General features: G+C 35.7%; 2 protein-coding genes across 3 annotated transcripts; both read left to right on the top strand.

Annotated features, from left to right (window-relative positions):
- The first annotated feature begins 3 nt into the window (after positions 1 to 3).
- top6bl (TOP6B like initiator of meiotic double strand breaks) lies at positions 4 to 5806 on the top strand. Its single transcript, XM_082176794.1, is given in 17 exon segments — positions 4 to 126; positions 281 to 398; positions 524 to 574; positions 668 to 780; positions 953 to 1030; positions 2091 to 2146; positions 2739 to 2807; positions 2945 to 3140; positions 3143 to 3149; positions 3310 to 3441; positions 3647 to 3829; positions 3914 to 4035; positions 4648 to 4758; positions 4886 to 4984; positions 5076 to 5130; positions 5322 to 5575; positions 5698 to 5806. Coding segments are annotated over 17 exon segments (1716 nt in total). The 5' UTR covers positions 4 to 105; the 3' UTR covers positions 5749 to 5806.
- A 1502-nt stretch (positions 5807 to 7308) lies between these two features.
- On the top strand, positions 7309 to 18140 carry slc30a9 (solute carrier family 30 member 9). Of its 2 annotated transcripts, none has more exons than XM_082178219.1 (19): positions 7309 to 7445; positions 8166 to 8311; positions 8454 to 8645; positions 9029 to 9076; positions 9174 to 9273; positions 9497 to 9589; positions 10167 to 10249; positions 10350 to 10408; positions 10645 to 10712; positions 11559 to 11661; positions 11807 to 11862; positions 11951 to 12086; positions 12440 to 12479; positions 12572 to 12643; positions 12744 to 12851; positions 14235 to 14400; positions 15003 to 15132; positions 15337 to 15450; positions 16497 to 18140. In XM_082178219.1, the coding sequence occupies exons 2-19, from the start codon at positions 8203 to 8205 to the stop codon at positions 16539 to 16541; spliced, it is 1722 nt and encodes a 573-aa protein (XP_082034345.1). In that variant the 5' UTR covers positions 7309 to 7445; positions 8166 to 8202; the 3' UTR covers positions 16542 to 18140. The 2 variants fall into 2 exon arrangements, with proteins under 2 accessions (XP_082034345.1, XP_082034344.1); XM_082178218.1 differs by having other exon boundaries at positions 8163 to 8311.
- Positions 18141 to 18270: the final 130 nt, after the last annotated feature.

Raw genomic sequence — 18270 nt, 5'->3', positions numbered from 1 at the left:
TCAGCAGGCTTTAGCGCCATCTAGTGGAGCGGATGGACAACGCAAAGCGGTTGCTTGCTTTTCTGAGGGACTTTTATTCGGATGAAAGTTTGATAGGGTTCGAAAATGAACTGTAAATTGCGACAGGTACATTTAACGGGGGAATTTTTAATGTTAAAAAAGTTTTGTTTGTTTTGCTGGAAATGTATTTTACTCATAGGTGGTAACGTTACGTTTCGTTTGGCCGTGTTTCTGTTTTGCGGCTGTGTTGGGCTTGTTTAATTTACATGATTTTCTGCAGGTTTTGAGGTGTTTATTGACTTTAGTTCATCGTGAGTGTGGTGAGTGTAACGTTAAACGGACAGGAGGTCTGATGGTTGTCACGAGGGCGCTCTGTGAATCTCCGGCGATTTTAACCGGTAAAAAACGAACAAACTAAAGCCATTCTGACTTATTAAACAAATTTCATTTTTCAAGCTTGATAAATGAATTTAATGATTTGTATTAATGTTTCATTCATCGTGGCAATTGTTGTCTTTCACAGTATCTGCTGCTGGAGCTTGGTGTAGCAAAGTGTGTACGTCTGCTTTGAAGGGTGAGTGTGTTACTGGGCCTATACACTGATAATTGTACTTGTGAGTAACGTTAGGTTCAAATTCACGCTGGTTCTTCTGTTTTCCTTTTTTAGAGGCTGTGGAAAGACTTTCTTTACAGGTCCCACCTTGTGAGAGTGTTCATCAAGAAGAGCTTCAGAGGTTTACTGACGATTTTGGGTCTTTGTTTTTCACCTATTCTTTTCACGTAAGTGCTTCCTTACTGAATAATCTATCAATAAATTTGTATTTGGCTAAATAAATTTGGCTTTAATTCTCATACTATAGTAATACTGTGTTGACTTTTTTTTTTTTCATGTATACTGGTAATCACAAATTATGGGTAATTTGATTTATTTTCATTTTAAAATGTTGGAAAGGCTTCTAGTCAGTCAGTGGAGGAAGAACAGTCAAATATCCAAAGATTTCTGCACAGACTCAGTCTTGTTCATGCGCAGGTGAGACCAGTGGTGTTCATTTGATACCTCCCTATTTCAAACTAATCTAACAAGATTGATAATTTCCCACAATTACATTGAAATAAACCAAAATGTTCACCATTAAAGGGTTAGAACACTTCAGAATGAGAATTTCCTGATAATTTACTCACCCCCTCGCCATCCAAGATGTTCATGTCTTTCTTTCTTCAGTCGAAAAGAAATGAAGGTTTTTGAGGAAAACATTCCAGGATTTTTCTCCATATAGTGGACTTCAACGGTTATCAACTGTTTGAAGGTCCGAAATGCAGTTTCAATGCAGCTTCAAAGGGCTCTACATGATCCCAGCCAAGGAATAAGGGAAAAGATCTGTCATTTAAAAAAAAAAAAAAATATATATACATACTTTTTAACCACAAATGCTCGTCTTGCACTAGCTCTGCGATGCGCCATGCATTACGTAATCACGTTGAAAGGTCATGCGTGTTCCGTTTCAAAAAGGTAGGATTCTCGAAAAATTCTCATTTTCTCCTCCAACTTCAAAATCGTCCGACATCGTTGTTTTACCTTTTATTTATTTATTCATTTCGTAAATGGCGTTTGATTTAGTCTTTGCACGTTCGCTTTGTACCTCAAAGTACAAAGCCGCAAAATACAAAGTGCATGCTTTCGCGTGACCTTTCAACGTGACCTTTCAACGCAGAGCTAGTGCAAGACGACCATTTGCGGTTAAAAAGTATATAAATGTTTATTTATTTTTATTAGAAAATGACAGATCGTTTCACTAGATAAGACCCGCCTTATTCCTCGGCTGGGATCGTGTAGAGCCCTTAGAAGCTGCATTAAACTGCAATTTGGACCTTCAAACCGTTGTACCCCATTAAAGTCCATTATGTAGAGAAAAATCCTGGAATGTTTTCCTCAAATACCTTAATTTCTTTTCGACTGAAGAAAGAAAGACATGAACATCTTGGATGACGTGGGGGTGAGTAAATTATCAGGAAATTTTCATTCTGAAGTGAACTAATTCTTTAAGATTAAAGTTAAACTATTAATCTTTTTATGTTTTTTTATGTTTTAGGTGGAAATCATCTTTGAGATTAGGACAGATTCAACAACACACAAGCAAATGTTCAGGTTATCTGAATAAATATATTCACTACCGTTAAAAATTTGGGGATCAGTAAGATATTAAGATTATAATTTTTTTACCTTTATTAAGCAAGGATCCATTAAATTGATTAAAACCATAAAGCCATTTATAATCTTACAGCTTTTTTCATGTTTCTAAATGCCATTCTTTTGAACTTTCTATTCTCTTAAAAATCCTTTAAAAAGTACTACGGTTTCCACAAAAATATTAAGCAACACAAGCATATTCAACATTGATCATGTGACACTGAAGACTGGAGTAATGATGCTGAAAATTCAGTTTTGCCATCACAGGAATAAATTACATTTTAAAATATATTATAGAAATGGTTATTTTAACTTTTACACAGTATTACTGATAACTCTCATTGTGATCAAGCTAAATAAGAGACTTTTTTCAAAAACAATAAAAAAAATCTTGCAGACCCCAAATAATAATAATAAAAACCCAAAGTTTTTTTAATGTTTTTGTTGCTTTTACTCATCTCTGTATTGATGTCCTACAGGTCATTAAACCTTCTCATTATTATGTTTAAAAAAGATATGTGTGCAATAATCTTTATTTGTTCTTTTATAGTGGACAGAAAGGAAGTAAAGTTTCAGTATTGGATCACAGCATTCCTATGGACACTGCCGCATACGGACAGTCAGTTGCTGCAAATTTGTATTAAACAGGACAACTTAGTGTCAAGCAGAATCAACACACCTGATTGGCCACATCCTGAATATGTCTTTACTTGCATTTTTTTCTTCACACTTTGCCTCTGTAATTTTATAATGAAGGAGTCCATTCTCTGTGCGGTGTTTTCCGTCCTGTCCACAAATGCACCCAGTATTGGGAGACACACTGAGTTGTGTGCTCCCTACTGACATAATAGAGGCTGGACTGTGTGGAGAAATGAGCATGGTTACCATGGCAACACTTGCACCCTGTATGGAGCAGTATTCCAACTGGCCCTCTCAGCTCTCATGCATACGGATATCCTTCGTGATGGTCACATAATCGTTATTATTATTTAAGAGCATGCATATGATTTTAGGCTACTTGCCTTACAAATATGCTTGGAAATAAATATTGTGATTCTGATGCATTATTCATATTAATGAACAAAAAAAATATTTTCCTTGACATTCATCACACATGCTAGTGTACAGTCCATGTGGGATGCCTCTAATGCAACAAACACAGATGAGTTTCCTCCAGAGTTTGGCTACTTCACTCTCCTGGGCAGATCTCGGCCTTTCTAAAGTCTGTTGCATGGAAGCACAAAACATCCAGGGTAAATTACAGGTTTAAATGGGGATAAATTGGGGAAACTGAGAGCCAATTCGCTCACTGCGCTGTAATTTTATGGATGGCAGCCTTACTGCAAAGCATAAACTAAGGGCACTGTTACAAATCACCATTGGCTTTGAGGCTAAAGTTGTTCAGACGGTTATCCAGCATGTGTATATATTATTTAATTCTGGCTTTTCCCTTTATAGGCTGTCTGTGTTCTGATGTAGAATTCTCTGTTGAAACTGACTACAGTGAGGAAACCAGATGTAGTAATGCTGTACAGCAGAACATTGAGCCAGAATGGAGCGGTGCTGTAGAACAGACTCTGACTGTCTTCATTTTCACTCAGTACACTGACCCCTTCCGCTCCCAGATCACTGACTTTATAAGTGAGTACCATTTGCCTGCCCTGTCACGCAGACATCTTAAGGTTTTAATATTTTCTGCTGAAGTTCTGCTTTTATATGTGTTAGGCAGTGAGGAGGTTTTTGAGAGAGACTTGGATGCAGTTCTTTGGTACAATGGAGATCAAGTGAGGGCGACTCTACAGTCTATCATGAAAAAAACGCTGAAAAGATTCCGGCAGAGACACACTGTAAGATTTGTCTGCATGATGTTTACGTACACTACAGTTCAAAAGTTTAGATCGGTAATATGAATATAAATTTTTTGAAAGAAATACTATACTTTTATTCAGCAAGGACACATTAAATTGTTCAAAAGTGACATTAAAGACGTTTATAATGTTCATCAAAGAATCTTGAAAAATGTATCACTGTTTCCTCAAAAAATAATAAGCAGCAAAACTGTTTTCAACATTGATGATAATAATAAGAAATGTTTGTTGCACCAAAACAGTATATTAGAATATTTTTCGAAGGATCATGTGACCGAAGACTTTTGTAATGGCTCCTGACCATTCAGCTTTGCCATCACAGGAATAAATTACATTTTAAAATATATTAAAACAAAAAAGTTATTTTAAATTGTAATAATTTTTCACAATATTACATTACATACATTTTTTTTTTTTTCAAATACCTTTTTCAATTGCCTTGGTGAGTATAAGAGACTTTCAAAAACATAAAAAAAACTTAACGACCCCAAACTTTTGAACAGTCTTGTACATGGAAAAATTGTGAAACTTAAGTCTTTAGTCATTGTTTAAACACGACTGAACCATACATATTTTCTGTGTTTACTTCAGGCCAGGCAGAGGTTGGATTCTGCCAAATCCATTGTCTTGAGCTCAGTGAACAGTATAATTGCCAGCAGCAGCAGTGGAGAGTTTCGAAGAGCTTGTTTTGATAGCATGAGGGTATAATATATGGCTATAATTTATACTGGTTCCCAAAACACCCAATTTTATGTGTCATTTCACTTCTTATTCTTAAGAACAGTGATTTATTGCTTGTGAAAATTGTTTCAAACTGGGTTTGTTTTAGGTCAAGAGCTCCTGCGAGCTCCGTGTATCGCTACAACAGTCGCTTCAAAGCATTGTGGAGGGGCGCTTTGCTCAAAAGCGCATGTGTAACAATGAAATGGTGCTTTTGCAAACCTTGTTTTAAACTGTTTAATTTCTGCATTCTTGACTTTGCCTTCTTTATGAATGTTTGTGATTTTTAAACTCCTCAGAAGGTGGTGGAGGCTGTTAGCCCTGAACAAAGTAGTCTTGACAGCTGGGAGGAAGGTACGTTTTAATGAATGTCTTTATACAATCATTCTTCCTAGAACTCTTATGATACAAGGGAACTTTTAATCGTAGTTGTTTTCATGTCCTGTCTTTGGGGAGCTACTGATTTTAAAGCACCACAGAAATCATTAATAGAGTTGGTTGAGATGATTTTTTGAAAGATGTTGTTGATTCATCCTTTTTTTCAGCATTTGAAAATCCACCAGAACTGCCTTCTAAGAGGGTTCACTGTGACCATGAGTCCTTCAGCTTTATCTCTAACAAGAGGCAATGCTCAGAGCCGTTCTCTGAGAATTCAGACGCCTTCGTGAACAGTGTCTTTGAGGCAGCAAACATCCAGAGAATTCCCCTGTCCCCTATACAGCATCCGCAAAGTCAGCTAACTGGAATGATGGCAGACATACCCTCAGCGCTGAGCCTGGCTAAACTAAATAATGAACAGGTGGATAATTATTGTAAATACTTCATGCTGCTTCTTCAATCTGATATGTAGCCAAGAACTCAATCACAAAAGATGTGTATACTGTGCATATCCTAATGGTTTTGTTATCTCCCTTTGTAAAGGTGGAGAAGCAGTGGCTTCAAGAGCTTGAAAACTTTGCTGAATGGGACTGAGAAAAAACTATTGAGATCAACAACTGTTGTTGCTTTGTTCACATCTTCAAAACATAATTGAAAGAATTAAATGTTTAATCTTTGTATATCCTACTACTATGTATGTTTAAGATAGAAGTCTTTGTTGTCATTTGTAATTTAATTGTATTTTATTTGTTATTTTGTAGGCTACATTAAATGTCAACTGTTTTTAAAAAATATATCCTAAATGCTTGTTAAATTTATGTTAAATGTACTTTATATCTACCCTGGAAATCCAGAGTTCCCACGAGAGCACAAGTTGAATTTGCTCAGCGAGTTTACTCTGGCGTCGAGTAATGATGCTCATTAAATATGCCCTTGTATCCAAGCTGCACCAATTACATCGGGTTATCTGATATAGGCGGGCCAGAGGCGAGCTAAACAGATGACGACAGCGCTGTGACATCGAAGTCATTAGTAAACATTGCAAGATGGCTATGGATGAACATCAGTTTGAAACGGCTTTGGCCACTACATGAACAAGTTAGACTTGGCTTTTTATCTAAAAGAGATAAAAAAGAGATAATAAGAAGACGGCGTTCGAATCATTCCTTTGCAAGAAGGGCGTTTTTGCTGTTTTGCCGACCGAATACGGCAAGAGTCTAATCTACCAGTTAGCTCCGCTGGTAGCTAAGCGTATGGGGCTTGTTGTGATTGGTCGTAGTGTTATCCAATTGCGTGCAGTGAGATTTTCAAATGCATGCTTGAGCTGAGCCCTCGAGCTGGCCGATTTTCATTAGTCGATCCCAGACCATTAATCTTTCAGATTTAGGTCTGAATTTTCAGGCTACTGTATATCTAGGATAGATAGATAGATAGATAGATAGATAGATAGATAGATAGATAGATAGATAGATAGATAGATAGATAGATAGATAGATAGATAGATAGATAGATAGATAGATAGATAGATAGATACTTAAATACCCTGAAAAAAGTGATCAGTTGAAAACCTGTTACCTTAAAATTAGTAAGTAAATAAATGTGACCATGCTTAATTGAAAAAAAATATTTATGTGGAATTGTCAAGTCAACTTAATTTTCACGTGAGCATAAGAGACTTCTTTTAAAAACATTAAAAATAAAAATTCTACCGATCCCAAACTATGTATATACTGTATATAAATACCGGTCAAAAGTTTGAAAACAACTATTTTTAAAGTTTTTAAAAGAAGTCTTATAAGCTCATCAAATCTGCATTCATTTGATAAAAAATACAGAAAAAAAATATTTTTAAAATAATGTTCTTCTATTTTAATATACTTTAAAATATAATAAATTTTTTGTGATGCAAAGTTGAATTTTCATCAGCCATTACTCCAGTCTTCAGTGTCAAACGATCATTCAGAAATCATTCTAATATGATACTCAGTAATTATTAATGTTGGAAACAGTTGAGCTGCTTAATATTTTAATAGAACGTGACCAATTTGTAACCATAAAGACATATAGTTTTGAATTTCTTGACAGCCGTGCTCCAGTGAGGAGCTCCTCCACTAGTAGACCGCTCTGCTAGACTGCAGACACAGTGGAAATAACGCTCTCTCATTCAATCACTCAGGATCTCGCGAGGTCTCCGTCTTCACTGCTTTCAGTGTTGTGCTGTTGCTTTTCGTTATGGACTGTGTTGAGTTAACCGAACACTTCAAATAAATAATGGACTGAGCTTCATAAAGGTAAAGCATGCCTTACGGAGTGTTATTTATTTCCGCTTCTGTGTGTAATATGTATGTAAATACAACTGTAGCATCTTGCTAAGCTGTAGCTGTCAGGCTAGGCTAACTGAAAGACACCGGCTGCAGTCAGGTTCAGTTAGCAGTGTGTGTTGTTTACTGAGCGGCAGTCTTCACTTAATCTGATAGAAATTAAAGTAGTCGCACGTTTAGACATCTGCTGCTTGACTCAGGGACGGGATATCTAGCCGGGTACTGATATCTTTAGGGGTTAATTCTAAGCTTATGCTCTTTTAATAGAGCATGTAACGTTAGCCTAAGTGTTTATACTGTCGGAATTGGGTTTAAATATCGTCCTAACTTTGACTTTTACTGAATTGAAAAGGTAACGTTATTTATGTAACTGTTCAGAGCGGTTCACTTAGATCCCTCTGTCACATTTAGCTGATTTAGTGTTTATAGATAGATAGATAGATAGATAGATAGATAGATAGATAGATAGATAGATAGATAGATAGATAGATAGCTGTCAGTATGATTGTGGACAACATTTATTTCAAAAAGTTATTTTAATATCCAGTGTAATGTGTTGCATTTTGTGCATAGAGATCTGACAAATGTCATGTGGTTGTACACATGATCATGTTGCTCTAATTGGCTTAATCTGATGTTTTTAGACCAGTGCACAATTTACTAACATAAAATAATGTAAATGTCCAGCAGGATTCAGTGTGTGTCTTCTGGACTTGCCACAGAGAGGATGTTCCCCTGCCTGGCCCATAGACCATGGAAAGTCCTCTGCCGGGTCTACCTGCAACAACGAGCCCCTCTGTCTCAGAGATCCTTCAAAATAGCTAAGCCATGTTTTGGTAAGTAAGGTGTTGTGACTTGAATGTATTTTTTTCATTCTGTGTTTCATGTTTTCTCATTCAACATTGGTTTCAATTAGATGCAATTATCCTAGACTAGAGTCAGATATTATTCTGATTACACAAATGTGATTCTCAATAGGTTGGCAAAGTGGAGGAGGGGTGCACAAACTCTGGTTTAGCTTCCCCGATTCCAGAGTCACTTCCTTAACATGGACACAGGTCCAGAACTGTTCCACATCAAGCAGTGGTAAAGACGGATCTCCAGCAGGCCCTGTAGAGCCAAAACCCACTGAGAAAGCACAAGCTGCACAGCCCTCTGCAAAAATAGCTGGTAATTAACTCATAATGATTCCACATTGTCTAATATTTGTTCATAGGCATTTGAATGGTGTCTAAAATTAGCTAATTTATACTTCTAGAACATTTCTATAAAACATTTGTTTTCTTAGGTTTTAGTGCACTTTGAGTACATTTTGTAAAATAAGTGTTCATTATGTTTTTTTAATTCACACACACACACACACACACACACACATATATATATATATATATATATATGTATATACATATATATATGTATGTATGTATGTTTCTGTGAGTTGTTGTTTTTTTAGGTGCTGAAGTTAGCTCTGGTAGGGGAATATAATATATATGTGGTAATTATGATTTATCATAACTGTTTTTATTCATTTGTTTTTCTTTTTTGCATTTGAGATTCCAAACCTCAAGGTCTGACGAAAGCGGAGAGCATTCAAGTGAAAGGTAGTTCAGTCTTGTTTTATTCACAGAAAATCCGATCAGAATGTATATCATTATTCTATTTATTTTAACTATCACTGTATGTTTCTTGTGTTTTCAGTACGGGCTGTCCTGAAAAAAAGGGAATATGGCATCAAATACACCCAGAATAATTTCATCACCGCGGTTAGAGCTATGAACGAGTTCTGCCTCAAACCCAGGTACCTTTATCATGCAACTTTTGTAGTTTGCAGTTTGCCCCCTTCCACCATGTTTACATGTGATTCTATGCTTGTGTGTGTGTGTGTGTGTGTGTGTGTGTGTGTGTGTGTGTGTGTGTGTGTGTGTGTGTGTGTGTGTGTGTGTGTGTGTGTGTGTGTGTGTGTGTGTGTGTGTGTGTGTGTGTGTGTGTGTGTGTGTGTGTGTGTGTGTGTGTGTTCAAAGTGACCTTGAGCAGCTTAGGAAAATCCGACGACGTAGTCCCCATGATGACACAGAAGCCTTCACCGTCTTCCTGCGATCAGATGTGGAGGCAAAGTTTGTACAACTATCTTACACTACCATTCAAAAGTTTGGGGTCAGTAAGATTTTTTTGAAGTAATTAATGCTTTTATTCCGCAAAGACTATGGTATTCTATTTCAAATAAATGCTGTTCTTTTGAACTTTTGAAAAAATAAATTTCACGTTTTTTCACAAAAATATTCAGCAACACAACTGTTTTTCAACGTTGATGCTAATAAGAAATGTTTCTTGAGCACCGAATTAGCATATTAGAATGATTTCTGAAGGATCATGTGACACTGAAGACTGGAGTAATGATGCTGAAAATTCAGTTTTGCCATAACAGGAATAAATTACATTTTAATATATAATAAAATAGAAAACATTTATTTAAAATTGTAATAAGATTTCACAATATTACTGTTTTTACTGTATTTTGATCAAATAATCGCAGCCTTGATGAGCATAAGAGACTTCTGTAAAAACAGTAAAAAGTCGTACTGACCCCAAACATTTTTACCGGTCATTTATATTCTATTGGGCATCAGGTGCAAGTGTCTAAAAATCATACGTAGAGAGATCAATACGCATATTTTTGGTTTTCTTATTTAGAGCGCTGGATGTATGGGGAAGTCAAGAGGCACTCACTCGAGAGAGGAATCTCAGGAAAGAAGTGGAAAAGGAGTACCAAGAAAGTATGTCATTCTCTCATCTCTCACTACATGATTTGCATTCTGCTGTTTTCATGTCGTCTGCTGACTTAATAACCATTTGTATTTATCTTTCTCATTCAAGGCACATTTAGAAATCAGCAGCTGTTGAAGGAATACAAAGACTTCTGGGGAAACACAAAGGTAAGAACAAGGTCAAACCTGTCACTATAATTTTTGTGTTTTGTTACCATTTCCTGGGTGTAATCAATCCTCATGATTCGTGATATTCGTAATCTTCTGTCCCTTTCTTGGTGCTTTTTCATATTTGTCATGTATGGACATGCTGCTCCTATTTAATCTCAAAGCAGTGAATATGATGTGTGTACATTGTGCTTTCAGCTAACTATGTTTTTGATATTGTGTGTGTCTCCTTATAGCCTCGGTCTAGGAAGAGAGCAACATTTCTAGAAGGGCCGGGAAAAGTGGTGATGGTGGCTATATGCATGTAAGCTTGAGTTTGTGTTACACTGCCATTAATATCAGGGCCATTCAGTCTAGAAACAGAAAATGAATGAGTTCTATGCATAAAGGAGAAGCCAATCCAATGCTCAATATCTATTAGATTAAGAATATTGAGTTATAGAGCATGTGCTCTCACATGAGGTTTAACACACTCTGTTTTGTCTTTCAAACAACCAGATCTGTGTCCTAGTTCATTATACAAGAAGTTGCTTGTGGAATCAGTTACATTAAGCCATTTTAATGTTTTCTGTGAACTTTGTAATGCAATTAATTTGTGTGTACACTACGGTTCAAAATATTGTTTAATGTTTTTATGATTTATGATCTACAATTAGCAATTAGTATCCTCAATTCCCCCAAATTATTAAAAAGTGTCACTAAAAGGAAAGGTCATGTGACAGTGGTAATCATTTATTTATTATCAAAAATACAGAAATTGTTTTAATATTGTGAAGAACTGTTTTTGACTTTTAATATTTTAAGTTGTAATTTATTCCTGTGATGATATAACAGAATTGTCACTTCAGTGTCACATGGTGCTTCAGAAATCATTATAATCATTATAATCATTTGCTGCTCAAGAATCATTTATTATTATCGATGTTGAATACAGTTGTGCTGCTTAATATTATTGTGGAAACTGATCAATTTTTTTCCACAATTCTTTGATGAATAGAAAATTTAAAAGATCAGTGTTTATTTGAATTGGAACTTTTTTGTGACAATGTAAAAGTCTGTCACTTTTGATCAGTTTAATGCATGAATAAACTTTTCAATGCATGCATCAAGTGGAGATCTAAATGTCTAATTTCACTGTTGTAATCTGCAGAAATGGGCTGAATTTTTTCTTCAAGCTGTTGGCATGGGTTTATACAGGATCTGCCAGTATGTTTTCAGAAGCCATCCACTCACTGGCTGATACCTGCAATCAGGTGAGGTGGAATTCATGTGTGTCTTATCACCTTTGACCTCTGTGACACTGCTACAAAGGATTATGTATGATTTAAAAATAAATTAGAGACATGTATACATGTTCCTTCTTTTAATTAATGTCTTAAACTCTTAAATCTCTCACAGGCTCTTCTTGCAATAGGCATCAGTCAATCTGTCCGGAACCCAGATGCCATCCATCCGTATGTACAACTTATGCAGTCTGATCCCTCCATATTGACCTCCATATCCACTGTTCATGTCTAAGCCTACTGTCCTTTCTTAATAAAGGTACGGCTTCTCCAACATGCGGTACATCGCCTCTCTCATCAGCGGAGTGGGCATCTTCATGATGGGTGCTGGCTTGTCCTGGTATCACGGCATTATGGGACTCCTGCACCCTCAGCCAATAGAATCACTGCTCTGGGTTTGTAGCGTTCGCTTAGAACTTGTAGATGTGCATTTATTTTATCAAAAACAGTAAAATCAGCAATATATTTTTACTTTTTTATTATTATTTTTTAATATCTTTGTATCTATTTTTAATATACTCTCTCTATTATTTTTGTGGAAACCCTGAAACATTAATTTTAGGTTTCTTTGATGAATGGCAAAAAAAAAGAAGAAATATTTTGTAACATTATAAATGCATTTACTGTTACTTTTGATCAATTTAATGTCCTTGCTGAATTGAAATGAAATTTTAAAAATCTTATTGACCTCAAACTCTTGAACAGTAGGGTATATAGCTGTTTGTCAAAGATTTTTTTTCTTTTGTAGGCATACTTTATTTTAGCAGGATCTCTGGTGTCTGAAGGAGGTGAGATGTGGTTTCTTCTTGCATATTTTCATTAGCATTCACAAAGGTTTGACTGTCACTAATATCATCTACCTGCTGTTTTTCCCATAAAGCTACACTATTAGTGGCCATTAATGAGATCAAGAAGAGCGCACGTAAACAAAGCTTGTCCTTTTATGAGTACGGTATGTACCTTTAGTTAACTCTTCCGTTAGCCTTGGATATTAATTGACTATTATAGCTTTGACACAGTTTTGATAGTTTTTGTTTGTTTGTGGACAACAGTGATGCAAAGTCGAGACCCCAGCACTAACGTGGTCCTGTTGGAGGACGCTGCCGCTGTGCTCGGAGTGATGCTGGCATCTGGATGTATGGGACTCACGTCTCTTACAGGTAAAAATAAACTCAAGAATAATACGTGACTTTTGAATTCAGGAAAGTAAGCGTCATCGTACCAGACCCCCCTGTTTCACGCTAACAACTGTCATTCTTTCCTTTTTCTATGGTCTCAACCACAGGGTCAAGTTTAATAAGCGTATGGGATTGACCTTTATAACCTTGTAAGAGCAGTTGATGTTCTTTTTAAGCTTTGTAAATCCACCTCTCTAAACGCACTACTGTGCTCTCACAAAGTCAACATCTACGGCTGCCCAGAAGCTAGTTCCTCTTGCCCTGTGGTTTCATGGCTTTGTGGGAAATGTGTGTAAAGATCTGGAAAATACTCTATTCAGTAAACCTCCTTTCATGCTTGAGAACAGCCCTGATGGCAGTTTCAGTTCATTTTATTATCTGGTGCTTTACTACAGTATGTTATTGAAGTTTAATCAACCATGAAACTAACAGAAGTGTTATTTTACATAGCAGAGCTTAAAAAGAAAAATAGCACTTTTGTTTCTACCACTAGAGGTCTCTATTGTGCTGTTTAAGACTATTGCATCCAATTTCATATTTACTATAGTTCAAAGGTTTGAGATCTTTTACTTTTTTATATACATATATACATATATATATATAAATATATATATATATATATATATATATATATATATATATATATATATATATATATATATATATAGATAATATAATTTTTATAATATAAGTCTTATGAATGCCGAATCAATATTTATTTGATCAAAAATACAGTAAATGCTGTGAAATTAAGAAATATCATAAATATAATTTATTCCTGTGATGCAAAGCTGAATTTTTTTACAGCCAAGATGATCAAAAAACATTTGAAAATTAAACCAGTGTACTGATTTTTTTTTTTGGTGGAAACCATGATACTTTCCCCCCCAGAATTATTTGATGAATAGAAAGTTCAAAAGAACAGCATTTATTTGAAATGAAAAAAAGAATTTGCTTTGCTGTTGATGATTCATAATTTTGAGAAAGTCATACGATAGGATGACAGTTAATGTGTCAATGTTAGCATCTAGCCAAATGGATACCTCAAGATTCATTATAGTTCATAACTGTAAAAATCTGCTGTTGCCATTGCAGCTTATACACAGTTTAAAAATGTCTGAACAAATTCCAACTTTTCCATAATGCAATGGTCTGTGGGTAATATATCTTATTCATAGTAGATGCTATATTACTTTGACAGTATGTCATCAGCACCTTTGGGTTTTACTAATACTAGTCTCACATTCTATTTTCTGGCGGGTAGGACATGACTTGTAATGCAGCTCATGTCCATATTTGCCACTGTTTCATTATTACCTGCATTTCTTCTGCATTGATCCTCTCTCTCTTTCTCCCTCTACATAGGTAGCCCCTACTATGACAGTCTTGGTTCTCTGGGTGTGGGCACCCTGTTAGGAACAGTGTCTGCATTCCTCATTTACACTAACACAGAGGCTCTGCTGGGCCGCTCCATCAAGGCTGAGCATGTGCAGAAGCTCACAGAGTTATTGGAAAACGACCCTGTTGTCAGGTCAGTCCTCTGTCCACTGCACGTGTCCTCTGTGTACCTGCAGTCTGCAGGAGAAGAGCTTAATCAGCAAACAAGCTGCCATCTTACAGATCATAACAGTACTTTCAATTCGGCATGAAATGGAATCTGCAATAGTCTTTTGTTCACTATTGTGACGTTTATTGGCATGAAACGGCTTTTCGAACAAGAAAAAAGTAGGCCGGGACTTGATTTTGTCCATCGGGAATTGATTGGACGGTTGTGGTTTTCTATTGAAGTCATCTCATGTGAGTGACTGGTTGTCCTGCTTTTGTGTCAGTAAAAACACGTCGTCAGAAGAAAAGAGATGTCGCTGCATGTGGGAGAAGTTATTTTGATTAAAGATTACAAAATGAATAAAAAAAAATAATGATGTGCACAAATAAATCATTTATGATGAACACTGCATTATTCCATTAAAAAAGGACTTTAATGCAGAAGCAACCTGCTTCAAATGCTTTTCAAATTCAGACAAGCATGACATTCTCAAATATAAGCTTGCTTGGGCAGATTTACATCAGTGTACGTTCTTGCTTTGATGAGATTAGATTTGATGTCCTCACTGCAGGTCATTTTGTCTCCAGGGCAATTCATGATGTCAAAGCCACAGATATGGGGCTGAGCAAAGTGCGCTTCAAGGCGGAGGTGGACTTTGATGGGCGGGTGGTGACACGCTCATACCTGGAGAAGCAAGACATTGAACAGATCCTGAACGTACGTGCTGAGAGACAAGGCTTCTGATCTGATGCAGATCATCTGACATGACTCTAGTGTTTGTTTGAGGTCTATCTATGGTTGCGTAGAAGCTACAGTTTTAACAATTGATGGTAGTTTTTTGCTTAAGAATCTATTTTTGTGACCTCTGCACATCTGTTGTACAGTCATGTGTGCTTATAAATGTGTGTGTTTGGCCTGCAGGAAATTCAGCTGGTGAAGACACCAGAGGAGCTGGAGAACTTTATGCTGAAGCACGGGGAGAACATTATTGACACCTTAGGAGCAGAGGTGGACCGTCTGGAGAAAGAACTTAAGGTATCTGATGAGACTATTGTTCAAAATCTCTCTGTATCTCCATCCTGACTCTCTTTCAGTAATAGTGACCACCATGACTCTAATCAGACATGCATGCTGTAGAGTAAATTCAGCAGACGCCACAGTCATGGTGCACCATAGTTCCAGCAACACATAAACATTAGCCACGGCTGTTCAAATAAATCAAAGTTTCACTCTCCAGTAATTTAATTTTGGAATAGAAAAATCTGATTTGATGTTTCACAGAAAGCGTCACTACAATTGCTAAATTTGTGATCTTTCTTTTTGCTTTTGAATGCATTTATAATTTTTTCTGATATTGTTAGAATTAACAAAAAGGAGATGTATTTCTAAACCATATACTATCATTCAAAAGTAAAAACAGTAATATTTGGAAATATTATTACAATTTAAAATTACTGTTTTAATTATTCTTTAATTTGAATTTTCAGCATCATTACTTCAGTCTTCAGTGTCACATGATCCTTTAGAAATCATTATAATATCTTTATTGTTATCAACACTGAAAACAGCTTAATATTTTTGTGGAAACCATGATATATATGAAGAGTTCACATGCAAAAGCTCTAAGTGCCATCTGAAATTTTCTAGAATGATCATTTTTATCAAGCTCGTATATTTAAGTTCAATAATTTCACTTAAATGGCAATGCAAATTACTTAAATATACAAGCTTTATAAAAATGATCATTCTAGAAGAAAATTTCAAATGGCACTTAGAGGCTTTTGCATCTGAACTCTTCATATTTTTTTCAGGATTCTTTGATGAATAGAAAAGTTCAAAAGAACAACATTTATTTGAAATGGAGCATTTTTGTAACAATGTAAATGTCTTTACTGTCACTTTTGATCAATTGAATGGATCCTTGCTGAACAAAAGTATTCATTTCTTTCACACACAAAAAATTACTGACCCCAAAGTTTTGGACAGTAGTGTATGTGATGGATCGAATGTCTTTTAGAGCAAGTTATTACTTTTTTGTCTTTATTTTTCCTCGACCGACTCCTGCTCTGTATCTTCAACAGCAACGTAATCCTGAGGTGCGGCATGTGGATCTGGAGATTTTATAATGTCATGATATGGGGATCAGGATGAAGTGGAAGGAGAACTATTCTAATCTCAAGCAACCTCCCGTCCCGTTCTCTCCAAAAAGCAGCTGAGGTCTTATGTTACACCGATCCCAAATCACCAAAGCACTAACCTGTACATGGTTTCAGTAGCTTGTTAAAATAGCAACCCCTTAGCCAATACAAAGAGAACTCCAACTGGATGGAGACATGGCCAATAAAGATTGTTTAACAGTCATTGTAAACAGGTCTAGATGGTAGTTCGTACCACCAGAAGGACCACTGTCTTATTTCATTTTACACTTTGCAAGCAAAGCAGCATAAACACTCCTATTTCACTAGAGTTCTCGCATAACACCAAACTATTGGTGAAAAGGATATCTCTAGAAATAGTTCACATAAAGGATAAATTGTCTATTCTGCTGTTCTGTTACTCTATTGCTTTCTGGATTCCCAGAGATGATGGCATGTTCAAGCAATGCCATTATCATTGAATGGAAAGAGCTAATTTGTTGAATGTTTGTGAGTAAGTTACAAAAAGGATAAACAGTAATTGTAATCTACTGGGGGAAAAAATCAGTTTAAACGGTTTAAAAAACGTTAGGTTCTTTTGTAATTTCCACTTATTTAAAAAAAAAGATTTAAATTGTACTAATAACAGATTTAAAAACAAAATGTGTATTCTAAACTATATTGATATATTATATCCATATTTATCAGTAATGACAGAACTATAGAATCAGATTGGGATCTATCGCCCACCTCAGGCATCTCTGATGAAGACTGCTCTGATCTTCACATCCTTCCTATGCTAACAGCACTAATGTCCTTATGCTGCTTTTGGGACAGTGTTTACGCTGTAATTCTGTGTGAATGAATGAAGAAATCCATTGTAGAAGATCCGCAAAGACCAATCCATGTTTCTAAAGTCACTAAAATACATTCTGGGTGTGCGTTGTTGATTTGTCACCTAGTTTGTGAACACTATGGGCTATATATATATATTTTTTTCCATTCTAAATAATTCTTGACTGTGAAAATATCTGAAAAAGAAGCATTCAGCCCATTGAAATACCCTCATTACACATGCAAACAATACATTTTGTGGTAGTTATGTGCTCTCTTGTGCTGAAGTCTAACCGGAATAAGGTTTTTAAACATTGTAATGTGATCAGAGCTTTGAAACTCTCTCAGCTCCCTTTAGGGAACAGTCAGAAACATTTCTATATCTAATGCAGGTTGGATGAACACCTTCAAGGTTAGAAAGTTGACATTTGCTTTGGGAAAAGGCTATAAACTATATATATTTTAAATATGTTTATTTGACTGTGCTATTTGGTTTGATCTTTGAGCTGTTTGGAGCTACTGAAGAAAATTGGTGAAGAAAATTGGTTAATAAATTGCAGTTAATTTATTAAATCACTGAATAGTTGTCCTTTTTTATGAATATGCACTATTGTGCACCAGTTTGGGTAAGATGTTTATTTTTATGAAAGGAATTAATACTTTTTTGTTCAGAAAGGATGCAGTGAATTGATCAAAAGGACATTACATGCATAATGTTTAAAAAGATTTCTGTTTCAAATAAATGTTTGTTTTGGATTTTCCTTCACAGAATTAATTACATTTTAAAATATAATATAGATTTTAATATAGATTAAAAATCCTTTCTTTATGTAGGCTGTAATTTAACATTTCTCTTCAAAAACACAATGTCATTGGCCAGCAGACT

The sequence above is a fragment of the Leuciscus leuciscus genome, assembly GCF_965113295.1.
Source record: "Leuciscus leuciscus genome assembly, chromosome: 8".
Taxonomy (NCBI): Eukaryota; Metazoa; Chordata; class Actinopteri; order Cypriniformes; family Leuciscidae; genus Leuciscus; species Leuciscus leuciscus.
The sequence above is the reverse complement of the archived record's forward strand: the minus strand, read 5'-3'. Positions and strand labels throughout refer to the sequence as shown.

Excerpts from the sequence above, each read along its gene's own strand:
- slc30a9 (XM_082178219.1), top strand. The coding sequence starts at position 8,203 with ATGTTCCCCTGCCTGGCCCATAGACCATGGAAAGTCCTCTGCCGGGTC. Across the intron at positions 14,401-15,002 it reads GAAAACGACCCTGTTGTCAG|GGCAATTCATGATGTCAAAG; the intron begins GTCAGTCCTCTG and ends TTTTGTCTCCAG. Across the intron at positions 15,133-15,336 it reads ACATTGAACAGATCCTGAAC|GAAATTCAGCTGGTGAAGAC; the intron begins GTACGTGCTGAG and ends TTTGGCCTGCAG.